This window comes from Venturia canescens, chromosome 8, assembly GCF_019457755.1.
Source record: "Venturia canescens isolate UGA chromosome 8, ASM1945775v1, whole genome shotgun sequence".
Taxonomy (NCBI): Eukaryota; Metazoa; Arthropoda; class Insecta; order Hymenoptera; family Ichneumonidae; genus Venturia; species Venturia canescens.
The window spans coordinates 13,264,851-13,278,652 of NC_057428.1; the positions used below are offsets into that span (position 1 = coordinate 13,264,851).

At 39.0% G+C, this 13,802-nt stretch overlaps 1 protein-coding gene across 3 annotated transcripts in view; it reads left to right on the forward strand.

Annotated features, from left to right (window-relative positions):
- LOC122414470 (kielin/chordin-like protein) overlaps positions 1-13,802 on the forward strand; it is a 207,435-nt gene that overhangs the window by 11,344 nt on the left and 182,289 nt on the right. Inside the window, exons 1-2 of one of the 3 annotated variants that reach the window (XM_043425763.1) lie at positions 3,200-5,101; positions 12,895-13,037. In XM_043425763.1, coding sequence (XP_043281698.1) covers positions 4,956-5,101; positions 12,895-13,037 — 289 coding nt within the window. In that variant the 5' untranslated portion in view covers positions 3,200-4,955. Of the gene's footprint in view, positions 1-3,199; positions 5,102-12,894; positions 13,038-13,802 lie in introns of those variants that run through there. The other 2 variants (XM_043425764.1, XM_043425765.1) reach the window with 2 other exon arrangements.

Consider the following 13,802-nt stretch of genomic DNA (forward strand, 5'->3'; position numbering starts at 1 on the left):
GTTTGTTAGTGCATGATTAATGAAAATATAGCTTTATAAAGTCGGCCAGATAAAAATGTTTCCCAAAAAGGTCAGCCCAAAATAAACGGTCATCAGCCATCGAGGCGTCTGAACATATTCAGCACGAACTACTCGCGCAGTCTGACTCTTCTCGCACTCAACTACTTGCTGAAGCACTTTTGTTATGTAAAGCGAGGAAATTTTTTTCCGAACGTTACTAAAACGGGATCACTTATATGTTGTTTAAGGTAACTACTGTATTGCACGCTAGTCAAATGAGTGTTAAATTCTCAAAACGCTTTTAGACCAAGTTTAACGTACCGATTAAACGCATTGTTAGTGGATTTGTATTACAGCATATTTTATTAACATTTAAAAATATGAAAAACGACAGTTTTGCAAAACAATCAACTGATAAATGCAAATTTCCACGATGACACATTTTCACTGGTATTTTTCTCTCATTTTATTTCTTAACTGATTTTCTACGAATTCACCATGTAGTTTTTTTTAACTTAATCGTTTCACTGTTGCAGCTAATCGTTCATGAAGCAAAGAAAATTTTTCATTTATAATTGCTGAAGGAATGAATTTAAAGAAAAAATCAACGTGGTGAATTCAAAGAGGATCAGAGATAAGGTACAAAATGAGACTTGGTGCAATGAAATCGGTTAAAAAGTACAGATAATTATTTGAAAAATAACTGTGAAAATGTGTTATCTTGGAAATTTGCATTCATCAGTTGATAGTTTTGCAAAACTATAATTTTTAATATTTTTTTACGTTAATAAAATATACTTGAATGCATATATATTGACAGTAAATTTAATCGATACGATAAACTTGGTCTAAAAGCGTTTTGAAAATTTAGCACTCATTTGACTAGCATGCAGTACAGGAGTTACCTTAAGGAGTTTCGGCACAGAAGTCTAAATATTAAGAAATTGATCAAATTTGGTCATAATGTTCTTCAACATCAAGTGCGAAAAGACAATTTTTTTCAAAATTTTCTTCTACTTAGTTATCGAGTAATTACGCATTAGTGATCAATTACTCGATAACTGTGTAGAAGAAAAATCTTAAAAAATTTATATTGTCAAATTTGTCACTAAAGAATATTGGCGAAAAGACAATTTTTTTCAAAATTTTCTTCTACTTAGTTATCGAGTAATTACGCATTAGTGATCAATTACTCGATAACTGTGTAGAAGAAAAATCTTAAAAAAATTGTATTGTCAAATTTGTCACTAAAGAATATGTTGACCAAATTTTATAAAATTCTGAACTTTTTGAATTTTATTATGTTTTTAGCACGGTTTAGGATGGCAAAATTGTATCGCCTGTACCGAAACTCCTTAAACACCCTTTTGACCTGTTCCCTACTGACTTGTTATCGAACGCGTCCACCTTCCCCAATACGATAAGCATAAAAATAGAGGGACTAAAAGTAGTTTTTTAAAGGTGAAATTAATGATGAAACTTTTGCATCCACGTGGCGTTTGCCCCTTGTTTGGTCGATGCTTATAATTGAACTGTTTTCAAGTCAGCTCGCCGTTAAATCTCATGCACACATTTGTCAGCGCTTACGCATTAGAAGGACAGCGAAAAGGAGGAGACAGGAAGTGCTTTTTGGAGCCGATATCGGATACGTAATATGCATCGTTATCGAGCGAGGTTCCATCGAAGGCCCGCGCGTATGCGAGTCCACTTTTGTAAGCGTTTTCATACGCAGGAATCGATTTCACGGCAAGAGCTTCATATCGCGATCTTTGGATAGAGAAACACGTTCCGATACGCCGAGAGCACTCGCTTCTGATACAAGCAGCACGAACGATCCGCGTATCAAATTACGATTAAAGCAGGAACTCGATAATGTGGATCAGATCGGATCGGCATTTTCATGCGACGCACATCAGTATCGATCTTTATGGCTATTTTGGCTATAACTTTCGAGATCCTCGCAGGAATATAGGTTACGTGCTTCCCGAAACGATACACGCCAACGCGTCGACTTCCCTATATGGATCGCTATCCCCCGCCCCATCAGGGTTAATATCCACGTACAAACCACCTAACAAAGCCCACCCGGTACGTATACTCATCAAATTTTCTCATTGTTCCTCCATTTTGCGTGTACAAGGGAACCCGAAACGGATGCACAGCAGCTTGGTCGATTCGGTATTTTAATCACCAAATTTCAGACTTTGATCTCTCGGATCACCGCTTTTTAGCAATTTTAAGACTTTTGTATCGTTGAATTGTCCTAATTTGAAGAAAATCTCAATTAACGGTTATGCCATTCGAGCTCCTTACTGCTCTTGAATTTCTCTCCCCAATTCAAATTTACAGGGCCCATCCACTATCTGTTATGCGACACCCTGTAACTGGTTTACTACTGCATGATGCTGGGCTCAGCGCTTATTCGCTTGCTCTTCGGCTGATCCTCCCGCTTGAGCCACGAAACTCACAATACTGCCAAAGAGATACGCACAATGGCCTGAATCATGTTCGAAGATTAAGACTTTTACGATCGACCCTCCAATCGATCCTTCCTACTTGCTCGTGTCGGTGAATTTTAAATGGACAATCAAATGAATCAGCTATAGGATAGTCGTGTTTATTATCCATTACATCGACATTTATTTGCATCTAGTGTCCTTCAGACGAGGTTTCGGTGTTGCCAATCTCAGTTCAATTCAAATAATTTGGTGTGGAATAAAAGTCTCTCGAATTACAATTCAGTTGATTATTTTTATGCCGGATATCGCGGAGTTTTATTGAGACTGGGAAAGTCTCGTGTGACTGACACCACTTGCGACGGAGTCACTTGGGATTGATACGGATTTATTATTCATTGGAAAGGGACAAAGCAACGATCGCTCAGCAACGCAGGAGTTTGTAATTAATGGTTTTACGTTGGCTTAACGACCGGTTACGTGTTGGACAGTGTCGGATTTCCGGTAGGCGAACCCGAGAACCTGTCGCAGCAGGGCAAACGAAAGACGGGAAAGAGAGAGCGAGAGAAACGCGAGAAAAAACGTGATCCGCGGAGATTATACCGTAGAAAAGCGAGAAGAGAATCCGGAGAGTGAAACGGGCGACGGGGCGCCGACGCGAAGAGTGCGTCGAACAACCCCTAACCTGGTCGCGAAGTTTAGCGTCAGTCCACGTCCACCCCCGTTGGTGTGCACCTCGTGGTCGGACATCTGAGCGTTTCTCATAAACGTTTAATCGTTAAACGTTTGTTCCAGCTCCTATTTTCAGGATTTAATTTCATCAAGATACTTCACTCGTTGTTGAAATCATTGAAACAAAGCAGAAGCTGCGATTAAAATTTCCTCTTAAATTTATATAACCGACTACTCCAATCGGCTCGAGCCCGCATAATCCAACAGCAAGAAATGCCTGCATGACACCGATCGATTCACATGTTTTTCTAGAACGATTAATGAATAAATGGGAGTTGAAACTCTCGTTGAAATGACCGTCAGCGATGTTGTGGCGCAGAATACAAAACGACCTTACGACGCGTGATAAGTGCGAGAAAAGACGCGTTTCGACGACTCAACTCGTGGCTCAAAAAATAGTCGTCTTCAAATAGACCCAAAGTGCGAACACTCTCATCGGCGAAAGTACCTTCGACTTTTTGTTCCTCCCCCCTAAATGCCGATCTTTGCAAACCAAGAAAAGTATCACTCCGAGTGACAGAAACTGCACACACGTGTGCCGCGTTCGTGCCTACCACACCGAACGTTTTGCCGGTGCGAAATACGGATCGACTGCGTACAACACAGTGCGGAATCTCCCACCCTCTGCCCAGCCCGTTCGATCGAATCTACATATCGTGATTCTTCATTCTTGTTAGCTTATCGAACGTATCGTGAAGGTTAAAGGGGTTGGCGAGGGACGGGAACACGCTGCGGGTGTTGTGAGAAGGAACGATGATCGTGCTGTGCGCTCGTAACTCAAACGAACTCCTCCAAAAGTCCCATTTTCTGCATTAGTTCGACCAAAATTTTCGACTGTACATATACTTTCTTTATTCGACCTGCAACATCTGCCTTGAAAAAAGAGTTAAGTAGAATAGACAGAGGGCAGAAAAATTGGTAAAAACTCAAAAGATTCAGACCACTTATACAAAAAAACTCTTTTTTTTTCATAAATTCAATTCACCGTTGTCTTAAACCGGTAACTTTGTCAAATGTCATAAGAAATTACGTAAAACCACTCTTAGAGCAGCCTCGGCTCCGAGGATTGTTGAGACTTGGAGAACTCCTTGTTACTTTTGCTCCATCTTTTGCTTCCCTGTCGAAGAAATAAAAAAAACAATTAGTTTTCTCTCTCCTTACGTTAATCCAATTGCCAAGAACACGATACCCGGAAATATTGATGTTCTATATAAGAAATGAAACGTCCTGCGTGGATTGTGTGAATACAAAGAGAGCAGCAGATAAAGAAAAATAAACGATGGCGAGGTGAACTTTTCTTGTCGTCTCAAGCAACGTTGTTTTTCCTGCTTTCTTAGGTTTCTTGACGAATGTGGTGTTAATTTCGGGGTGAAAAACTCTGAGACCCGTCGATCGTTTCGTGTCAAGAACGCATCGAATTCCCTGGTGAACTCCGCGTTTTGTTGAAGGGTTTGACCGTGCTTCGACCTTTATTCACACCATATTTCACCGAACAATGAAAAAATAACGAGTCTTTCTCGAACGGGGAAAGCGATTGAATAATTGCCCTGTCGAATGCTTTGTGACCGCGAGAGTGTTGGAATATACGTGCTCGATTCACGACGAATCGTTCACTCGTCGGGAATTCTCGGCTTTTTGTCACCATCGACAAAGCGAAGAATTGAAAAGTCAAATTTGGAAAAAAAATAAGCGCGACCCCAACTACTTGTGCTCGCTGTGACCAAACCAAAATACAACATTCTCGCGTCAACATACAACTGAGGAATAATGAGAGTCCCGCTGGTACTACTCAGCGGCATCGTCGTACTTTCCGTCGCAGTTGCAAGAGCACTATCCTGTGTGTGCTCTCCTCTCGAGTGCGACGTTCTCACGGAGGACGATTGTCCCGGAGGACTCACTTGGGATCCTTGCCAGTGAGTTCGATTTATTTGCCTCTTAGCCTAAATCACTCGAATTTTTGAATTTTCAAGTTTTCCATTTATTTTAAGTCAAGTTTCCTCATTTTTTACAAACATTCGAACAAACTCAAACAATTTTTACAAAACAGAATAACAAATTCGGTGATGAATGAGAGTTTTTCAATGCAATTTGAAATCGAATAGTTCAGACGAATAATTGAACTTTTCACAGTCCTCTGATAATGATATTTTTCTCATTCTTGTTATCGTTACTCCCTCCATATCGATGCTTCAGTTGTCTCGAGTGGTATTGAACGCGAAAAACAACTGGGATGAAGAATGAGTATCGACGAGAGATGAAAAGGGATGATTGCTTCAATCGATTTTCTCAGGGAATACTTCACGTCGCGTATTCCAGCTAGTTCAGTTAATTGGAAATAAAAATGTTGGAAACTGTACTGTATTTTAATTAACTCAATAAGGCGTTTCGAATTAGCTCGTTTCTCAGGGATTTGCAGCACCTGCTTTCGGGGTAGCGAAGGTATGGATAATTGAGTCTTTAATTAAGTGGAGTGAAATGTCTCGCAGGCGAACGGAGGAATCCTTATTTTCCCCTGCGTCTGTTATTGTCTCGTCCCTCGATTATTGGACGTCGAAAAAAAATGTACAAATAATTATGGAAAGTGGAAAAATATCATTTTTTCCACAAATTATTGTCGAATTTTGTTCCCTTCTATTTTGAATGATTGTAAATTTCAACGCGATTTATATGGTCCGTCGCTCTCCAATATGACTTCATTGAAATGACACCAAATCAAAATACGTTCGATCGAATAGCGTCGAGCACAGCTCAAATGCTCTCTTCAATTTTTCTTATTCCCTTCGAATGTATTCAAACAGAATAAAGCTATCGTACGCAAGGGACCTCTCGATGTAAAAAGTTACAACAATTGCTATTGAAATTCATGAACGAAGGGGGTTAACACGAATATATTCACCGAACATAAGTTTTCTTCTCGTATACATAGAATTATATAGATACACACACACACACACACACGTCCGTATATAAATGTGTGTACGTATGACGCTTTTCAACTTTTTCGCACACTTTCCCGTGTCCTTTTTTCTCTTTCACTTTTACTACTTCGATCGTCGTTTCACGAGTAAGAGCACCCAGATTCCGGGTTCAACTGCTCTCACCGACCGAGCGAAAAGTTCGTCCGCGCGCGAACCTAGCAAAGATTTGTCTCCGATGTCGTATAGCAGGGAAGAGCAAAAGAAATACTCTCCTGTATAACCATAAAAGATGCATGAGTGCAACAAAAACAGGCCGTGCAAAGGCAGAAGAGACAGCGGGGGAGAAAGAGAAATAAAAAGAGAGCGACGGAGAGGAGGAAAGTGCATGTGTAGGGAACGAATCGTGATTCGATGAATTTCGATATTTCGGAAGCCTTTGTACACGCATATCTACTTGAGATCTTAAAATTCATGCGATCTAAAGGATTCGTCTTTGAAAGACTTGCACGCTCAACTTGCCACGGGCACTTAATGCGATATGAATGGAGAGAAAAAGTGAATTTATATCTGAACTTTTAAATTAACCGCGTCGTTATTCGCTTTAAACATGACGCACAATTTTTTCTCAGCTGGGTTGTTCAGTATCATTGAAGTTTGCGTAACCTTCGCCCAACAAAAAGTCTTTTTCGAGTTTCTCGTTTTGTTAATTTTATAATTTGCTCACGTTGCTCTCATATTTGTTCTCTCAATTATTCTCCAGAGGTTTTCGAACGTATGATATTGTTCCATTATATTCCAACGATAAAAACTTAAACGCTTTGTTCATTAGCGTTCGTTAGAGAGAAAAGGTTTGAGTGTAAATATGTAACGCTTGTAATTCATATTAATTTATGGTTTTTTCCATTGAACCGCGCAGATCGCGGAATAATCGAGTTATCTCTCGAATCACGGTCAAACGAACGACGATACACTTTTGTTGCCGCGTAATTTGAGGGTGAAATGAAACAGAAATTATTCGTGTGCTTTTGTTGAATTCGATGGAGGATTCGTTCGTGAAAGCTGAATGAAAAATGTTCTCTTATTTATGTCGCAATCCAGTCGCACTTTCGATTTGTTTTCATAACTCTTTATCGCTCGTGCTCATTTTTTTTTTCTGGAGTAGACACGCAAACAGCGTCTTTACTTGAAAAATACGCTTTTTATTCTCACAGGAAGGTAAGAGTCTGTTTTCGCAGGGATAAAAATGAGAATTATTATGATTTTTTCATATTTTTCCCTTCACTCTAGCGCTCGGTGTTGTGTGCACCCTTTGAAAGGAAAAAAAGATGAGAGGGATTTTATTACGATACGCTTTAAAGTTTTCAAAGCTCGCGCAAAACGGTCGTGCTTCACAGCATTTTTGTAGCTGTAAAACCACCGGGCACTCTCGTAATTTTCAGGAAAAGTACTAAAATTTTCTCCCCCATAGCCAGTCAAAGTCACATTGTGTAACGCCGCTTTGGTGTGTTCAAGTCCTCGATATTGTACGACACCGTCCCACCAAACGTCGTTTCTCACTAATTGTCCGCTGGGTTTTATACCGTTAGTTTTGCTTATAACACTTTCCAGCCTTTTTATTCCTTCCTCATTCGCAACGGCGATAAACCATTGCGCGACCGCGAACTTTAACGATCTCTCGCTGTTAGATCATTTGTGGAATTTTCATTATTATTCCAAATATGCACTGCGACTTTTTACAACTGTCCGACAATTGTATATTTCATTTTGTTCTATCATATTTTTATACCTTTTTTCCTGTTCTGCGTAACAGAGAAAATTTATTATTCTGGAGCATTAAAATTTTCAAACGTTTCGGAAATCGTCGACGAATTCTGGACCTTCATTCGTAAGTTAATTCGCGAGGGTATGACGAGCTATAAATTCCTGAGAAATTTCATGGAGTTTCAAGCTGACGAAATATCTTTCATTCCTAGACACATTTTTCGAGGGACTTCTCGGCTTTTTCGAACTCTCTTTGAGTAGGATTTCATGTAAAGTTTAATAACGTTGATGGCAAAAAGGTTTCCTGAGAACATTGGCTGAAATTTTTTAAACATTTGACTACTTCAGCTTTCATGATTTTTAACGATTCCTTACACTCTTATTTGACAATTGTTTTCGTTGAGAATTTTCAGCTCGAGTTCATTATTGCATAAACGTGAACCAGCAGGTCACGTCATTCTTCTGATGTTCGATATCTTCGAAACACACGGCAACAAATTCCAGCCAACAAAAGTGATCAAAAGTTAAGAGTCACCTCTTCTATAGCTGTACCGTTTTTCTGGACACTTTCAAGCGATGGACAAATCGAAGCGATATATTTCCAAGACAGCGTATATTTCCAGCGTCTTGACGCCAAGTATTAAAAAGATAGTTTTCAAATGGCGAACTCAATATCTGCAGCGTATCTGTACTCGAGATTGGGTGATTGCCCTTCACTTTTGAACTTCAAGTTGTCGTCGTCGGGAGACCGTTTAACTTATCGGAAAAAATGAAACTCTCGCAACACAATGCGATCAATATCCTTCCGACGGTATAAGATTTTTTTATAACTTCTCTCGGTGTATTCTTCTCGTATAGCTGGACGATTTCAGGCAAAATTAGACTCTTCTTCGGGGACACCGAATTAGTTCGTGTATCGAACAGGGTCGTGTGGCCATTAGTAAAATTTCAAGAGCACATATTCGATGCTCTGCAAAAATTATGCTGGACTTTGATTAAGGTAGTTCGATAGCTAAGTGCCGTATAAAAAATAGGGTGCAGCCCCCTCCCGGTGTGAAGATTATTCGTTGTGAAACATGCTCCAAGAATCATTATTCATCAAATGATCGTTAAAGAAGTTGAGGCTGTACAGTCATTTTTTTTTAGCCAAAAGTTATGACCTGTACCTTTCAAAAGTTAGGCCAGTTTACAGTTTGGCAATGTTGCATACACTTTAAAGAAAAGTTGAGGAAAAAAAGACGAAAAACTGGTGAAAGCTCAGTCGAAAACACGAACGGTGACGATCCTAGCCTCAAAAAACTGCACGGGAAACAGATTATTATTAATATAATCTCAGCAAATCTCCTAATAAATTTGAAAAAATTGACATTATTCAGCAAGCCGTGCTCATGTTGCCCAAAAAATTTCATATTTTTAGCATCATTTTTAACGGAGATATCACTGAATGTGTCTTGACTTCCATAAGATTACATGTTATTTGGCCCAAATTGTTATTGATTTTTCTCAGCAACAACGCTCCTAAACTGTCTGAAAATTGAACTGATTTTTTTTTACACTTCACTTTATAAGATGCAATCGGTTTAAAAGCGATGACATCATTTTCATTCTAATGCCTCAACTTCCTTAATTATCGGTAAAAAAAAGTACGTGGTTACGATATTTTATTAAAATTTCATAATTCCTCGTGATTTTGGAATTTTTATATTTTTTCTTGCCATGTGCACATATATACGAACATACCAATGAACGCTCGGAAGCGCCTCAATCGTGGCAACACTGTACAGGGCCAGTCGTTTGAGACGAACGCAGCGTTGCTACGTCGCGAATCTCGAAAATCTCCGACTCAAATTCTCATACGATTTTTATTACAATAATGTTTTTCTCAAAAACTAGACGGTAGATTATGTTTTCTTTTTCTCTTTTTTTAATTTTTTCTTCAGAAAATACTCTAACACTGTGTTTTTTAAAATCAAAATCGTAAGAACCGTTCTCGAGTTAATTCGATACGCATTTTATGTTTGACGATTACCAAGTGTTCAGATGAAGGAACTTTAGTTAGAACTTTGACTCGCAGTATCTAAAAAACCATGCGGTAAAACCACATTTTTAAAATCGATTTGTTAGATTTTTTTACGCGACATATATTTTTTTCAAAATTTCTGTTAGAAAACGGATTTAAAAGAATTGCTTTCGTAATCGATGCTTCTCTATCGCGCGTAGATTTTTCAAGGTCTTGTATTCAGCGGTAAAAACAGCAGATTGAAAAATGAGAAATTTTTTTTTCATTTACGTACCGCGGGCGTATCTTTTATTGGTTTTGAATACGAAGCATTTTTATGCGGGTCGGTACGATGACAACGAACGAATGGATATCAGTATCTCTTAATATTTTCAGTAGAACTCCTTTTTTCAAATGGGATTCGATCAGAATAGAATATGTTCAGGGATCAAACGGTTCTCAGGTTACAAGTCTCGTTTCCCACGTTCGTTTCGATTCGTTGTTCGGGCATTCGAAATCATAGTAATCGAATCGCTCAAGAGACACAGAGACGCGAGTATAAACGCGAGAGGCGAAATTGGAATTTTTTTCATCTACTGTACTCAACTCTCCCTTTGTTCACGTGGACGCATGTAATTCCAACGAAGATTAAATCCCCGCATTTGAGAGGGTCTCTATGGCAATGGAAATTGTTCGGTTCATTCGTGCAACTAATTATTTTTGCTATTTTTATCCGTAGAAAAGAGAATTCGTGGCATTTATCGGTGCAAAAAATGAGAATTTACATTTTATCGAGCGGGATTTTGCGTGTGGAATCTGCGCTCCAAAATTTTAGCTGAACATTTTCAATGGCTCGGCGATTTTCGTTGAATTCATCAGCTCAGGATTAAAAATGCATTTCTTTCTCATGGTGACATCAAAAGAGTTATTTTTGTGAGTTCTAAATCATACGCCCGTGCGTCCGAACCCCAGTTTTTCTATAATCCCTCCCCGACCTGCTGGTGAATCCTTCGTGAGTTAGACGATTGAGAAAATGTGCTAAGCACACGAGTCGTTATATTCACTCATGTACTGCAACAGTCAAAGAAAAAATGAGAAAAGTTACGAGTATGACGATATTAGAAAAAGCTTAGGCACACCGCGCTCATCGCTCCATTTTCTGGTCTGCACCGTTGCGTCGAGAACACATTCAATCATCTCAACTTTTAATACATTTTTATACTTTCCCCTGTAAATACATGCAACATTTATTTGATTCGTGCACCATTGCATTTGTTAAAATATTTGAGCAGTAAAAACATCGTAAATGCTGCAGGGCTTTGATATAAAAGGCAAAATAAAAGGGTCAAAAAACCATTTTTTTTGCTGTTAAGCGCTGAGTTTCATATTTTTTTTTTCAATTGAGCCTTTTTTTCAACTCTTGCAGTAGCTTTTTTCACATTCATTTCAAAGCTATACACCTTTCACCGCGTTCATGTCAATATCTCTTAATTACAATCCGGTTGCATGCCGGAAGCTCAAACACGAGTGTACACACATTTTTTTATATTTTCATGAAAGCGAAGCCCCCACGCATCGGGTCGTGCACAAGAACGAAATTCTTATTGCAAAATATACCCACACTTGCTCAGCACTTTATCATTTCAACTCTTTTTTTTTTTTTTTGACAACTCCATCATTCTTTTTTTTTTCTTCTTCTTTTTTTCAATCCTACATTTTAATACTCCGTTTCTATCATGAATTTCAATTATTTTTTTGTTTGGTGTACACCTGTGTTCGTTAAAACTCGTTGTATCATTTCATTAAACAAGAAATAATACACTCGCGGAATCGAAAAATGTTTTCTGCACAGGTATCTATATAGACGCATACATAAATTGGGGTGTTTATAATGATGGTGAAAATTTCAAGCCGAGAGTACGGCTGTCGAGTGGAGAAAACGTTGGAAAATTACCGGCTTCCTCGGCGGTGAGGTTTGCGGTTGTCGAGTGGGCATCCTCTCTCTTACCCCGGAGCACCGCGAGTGCGGAAAACGATGGCAATTTTCATACGGGAGGTGCTAGCACACGCTGGCAGCAAAGAATCGGTAAAAGAGAAAGAGAGAAATCGAGTTATAGGAAGGAAAGACGAAGGGAAGAGAGGGAAAGGAGGCAAAAGGTGGGGTGGTAGGGCTGGTGCAGCGGCGCAAGGATGATGGTAGCTGGGGGTAGTAGTTTTCTCCCCTTTGCTCCGAATTACCGTGCTTTTATAAAGCCGAACACTATAGCAAGAGTTAAGAGTTTGTGTTAAGTGTGTGTGGTTTTAGGAGGGCTTGAAAAATCGCATTTTTTTTGCTTCTACAAAAAAAAAACATGCATGCGGATAGAAAAAAGAGAGTTCAACGAATGGGATGTAGTTCCAAAACTTTTGGGGCATAACGAACGAATATTCGGCTTCGTGATCGATAGGATTCATTTGCATTTATTAACCACTGGGCTATCGTCGATGGGCGGCATGGATCGAGGGCGTTTGTATGTGCTCTCGTTGAAGCGAGCAGGTGATCGAAGACTCTTGGATAATTTGAAATATTTCTAATCCTAGGAAATGAGTATTTTTTTTTTCTTTTTTTTTTTTTTTTCAATTTTCAACGATATTTCTTTGAGCTCAAATGTTAAAAGATTAGGCTCTCTCAATTGTTTCTGATGACACTGCGGGTCCTGTAATATTTTTGGCGGTAATTAGACGATGCAATAGAATTTCGAAGGCTTTTTTCAACACGTGGAGTCGGCGGGAAGCTATTTTTCCGCGAAAGTCTGAAGAATATTCGGAAAAAGTCAGAGCCGTCGTACTTTATTTAAAGGAACGTGTGTCGAACTCGATTTCCCCTGCTCTCTTCCGAACCAAGCTTTTCCTTGTCGACAACAGGACGCGGCTTCTCACGTAAAATTACGAAAATATTCTACTATCCTTGGAGAACTTTACCCAGGGGAGAGAGAAAAGTACTTTCGTACAGGCCTTAAAAACATTTCATGCTTTTTCAATATTTCAGATGCTGCAAAGTGTGCGCTCGTGTCGAGGGCGAACCTTGCGGTGGACTGTTCGGCTTTTCCGGAAGTTGCGCGCCTGGTCTGCAGTGCGTCATTAAAAATCTCCTTCATCATACAAAAGAGGTCGACGAGGGAACATGTTCGAGTGAGTATACTCTACACGCTTCTTCTTTTCTTTCGTAATGATTGCTAATACGCGTGATGAACAATTACGAGATCTACAGCCCATCGCGCACCCTCAGGACCCTCGTTGGGCTTGAAACACTCTCGTCTGTCTAGTTCCATTTTTGTTAAAACTTGAATTTTTCACAGTCTTTCTGAAAATCTTGCTAAAGCTCCGACGGACTCGTGTTATTCCAAATTTTCTCTGGAATTTCTACATTCAAATGCTTTTTCGACGCTTATTAAGGCAGTTCATGCACGAAACGATTTTCTTAAGAAAGTCTTGAAATTTTTACAGCAGCGTTTTAACGAGCAGTCGACTGACGCGCATATCAAATTTTAAAGGGTTCGTCTTCTTATTGGTTATTGAGATAAACGTGTTTAAATACGAAGAAAAATACACGCGGGGTTGTAGAAACTTTGCGTAAAAAATCGTTTATCTTTCCACATAACGAATGAACGCTTCTCTAGTTTATGAAAAAATACACGATAACAATGAAGCGTTTAAGGAAGTTGAGGCATTAGAATGAAAATGATGTCATCGCTTTTAAACAGATTGCATCTTATAAAGTGGAGTGTAAAAATAAATCAACTAAATTTTCAGACGGTTTAGGAGCGTCATTAAAAATGATGCTAAAAATATGAAATTTTTTGGGCAACATGAGCAAGGCTTGCTGAACAATGTCAATTTTTTTCAGATTTATTAGGAGATTTGCTGAGATTATATTAATAATAATCTGTTTCCCAT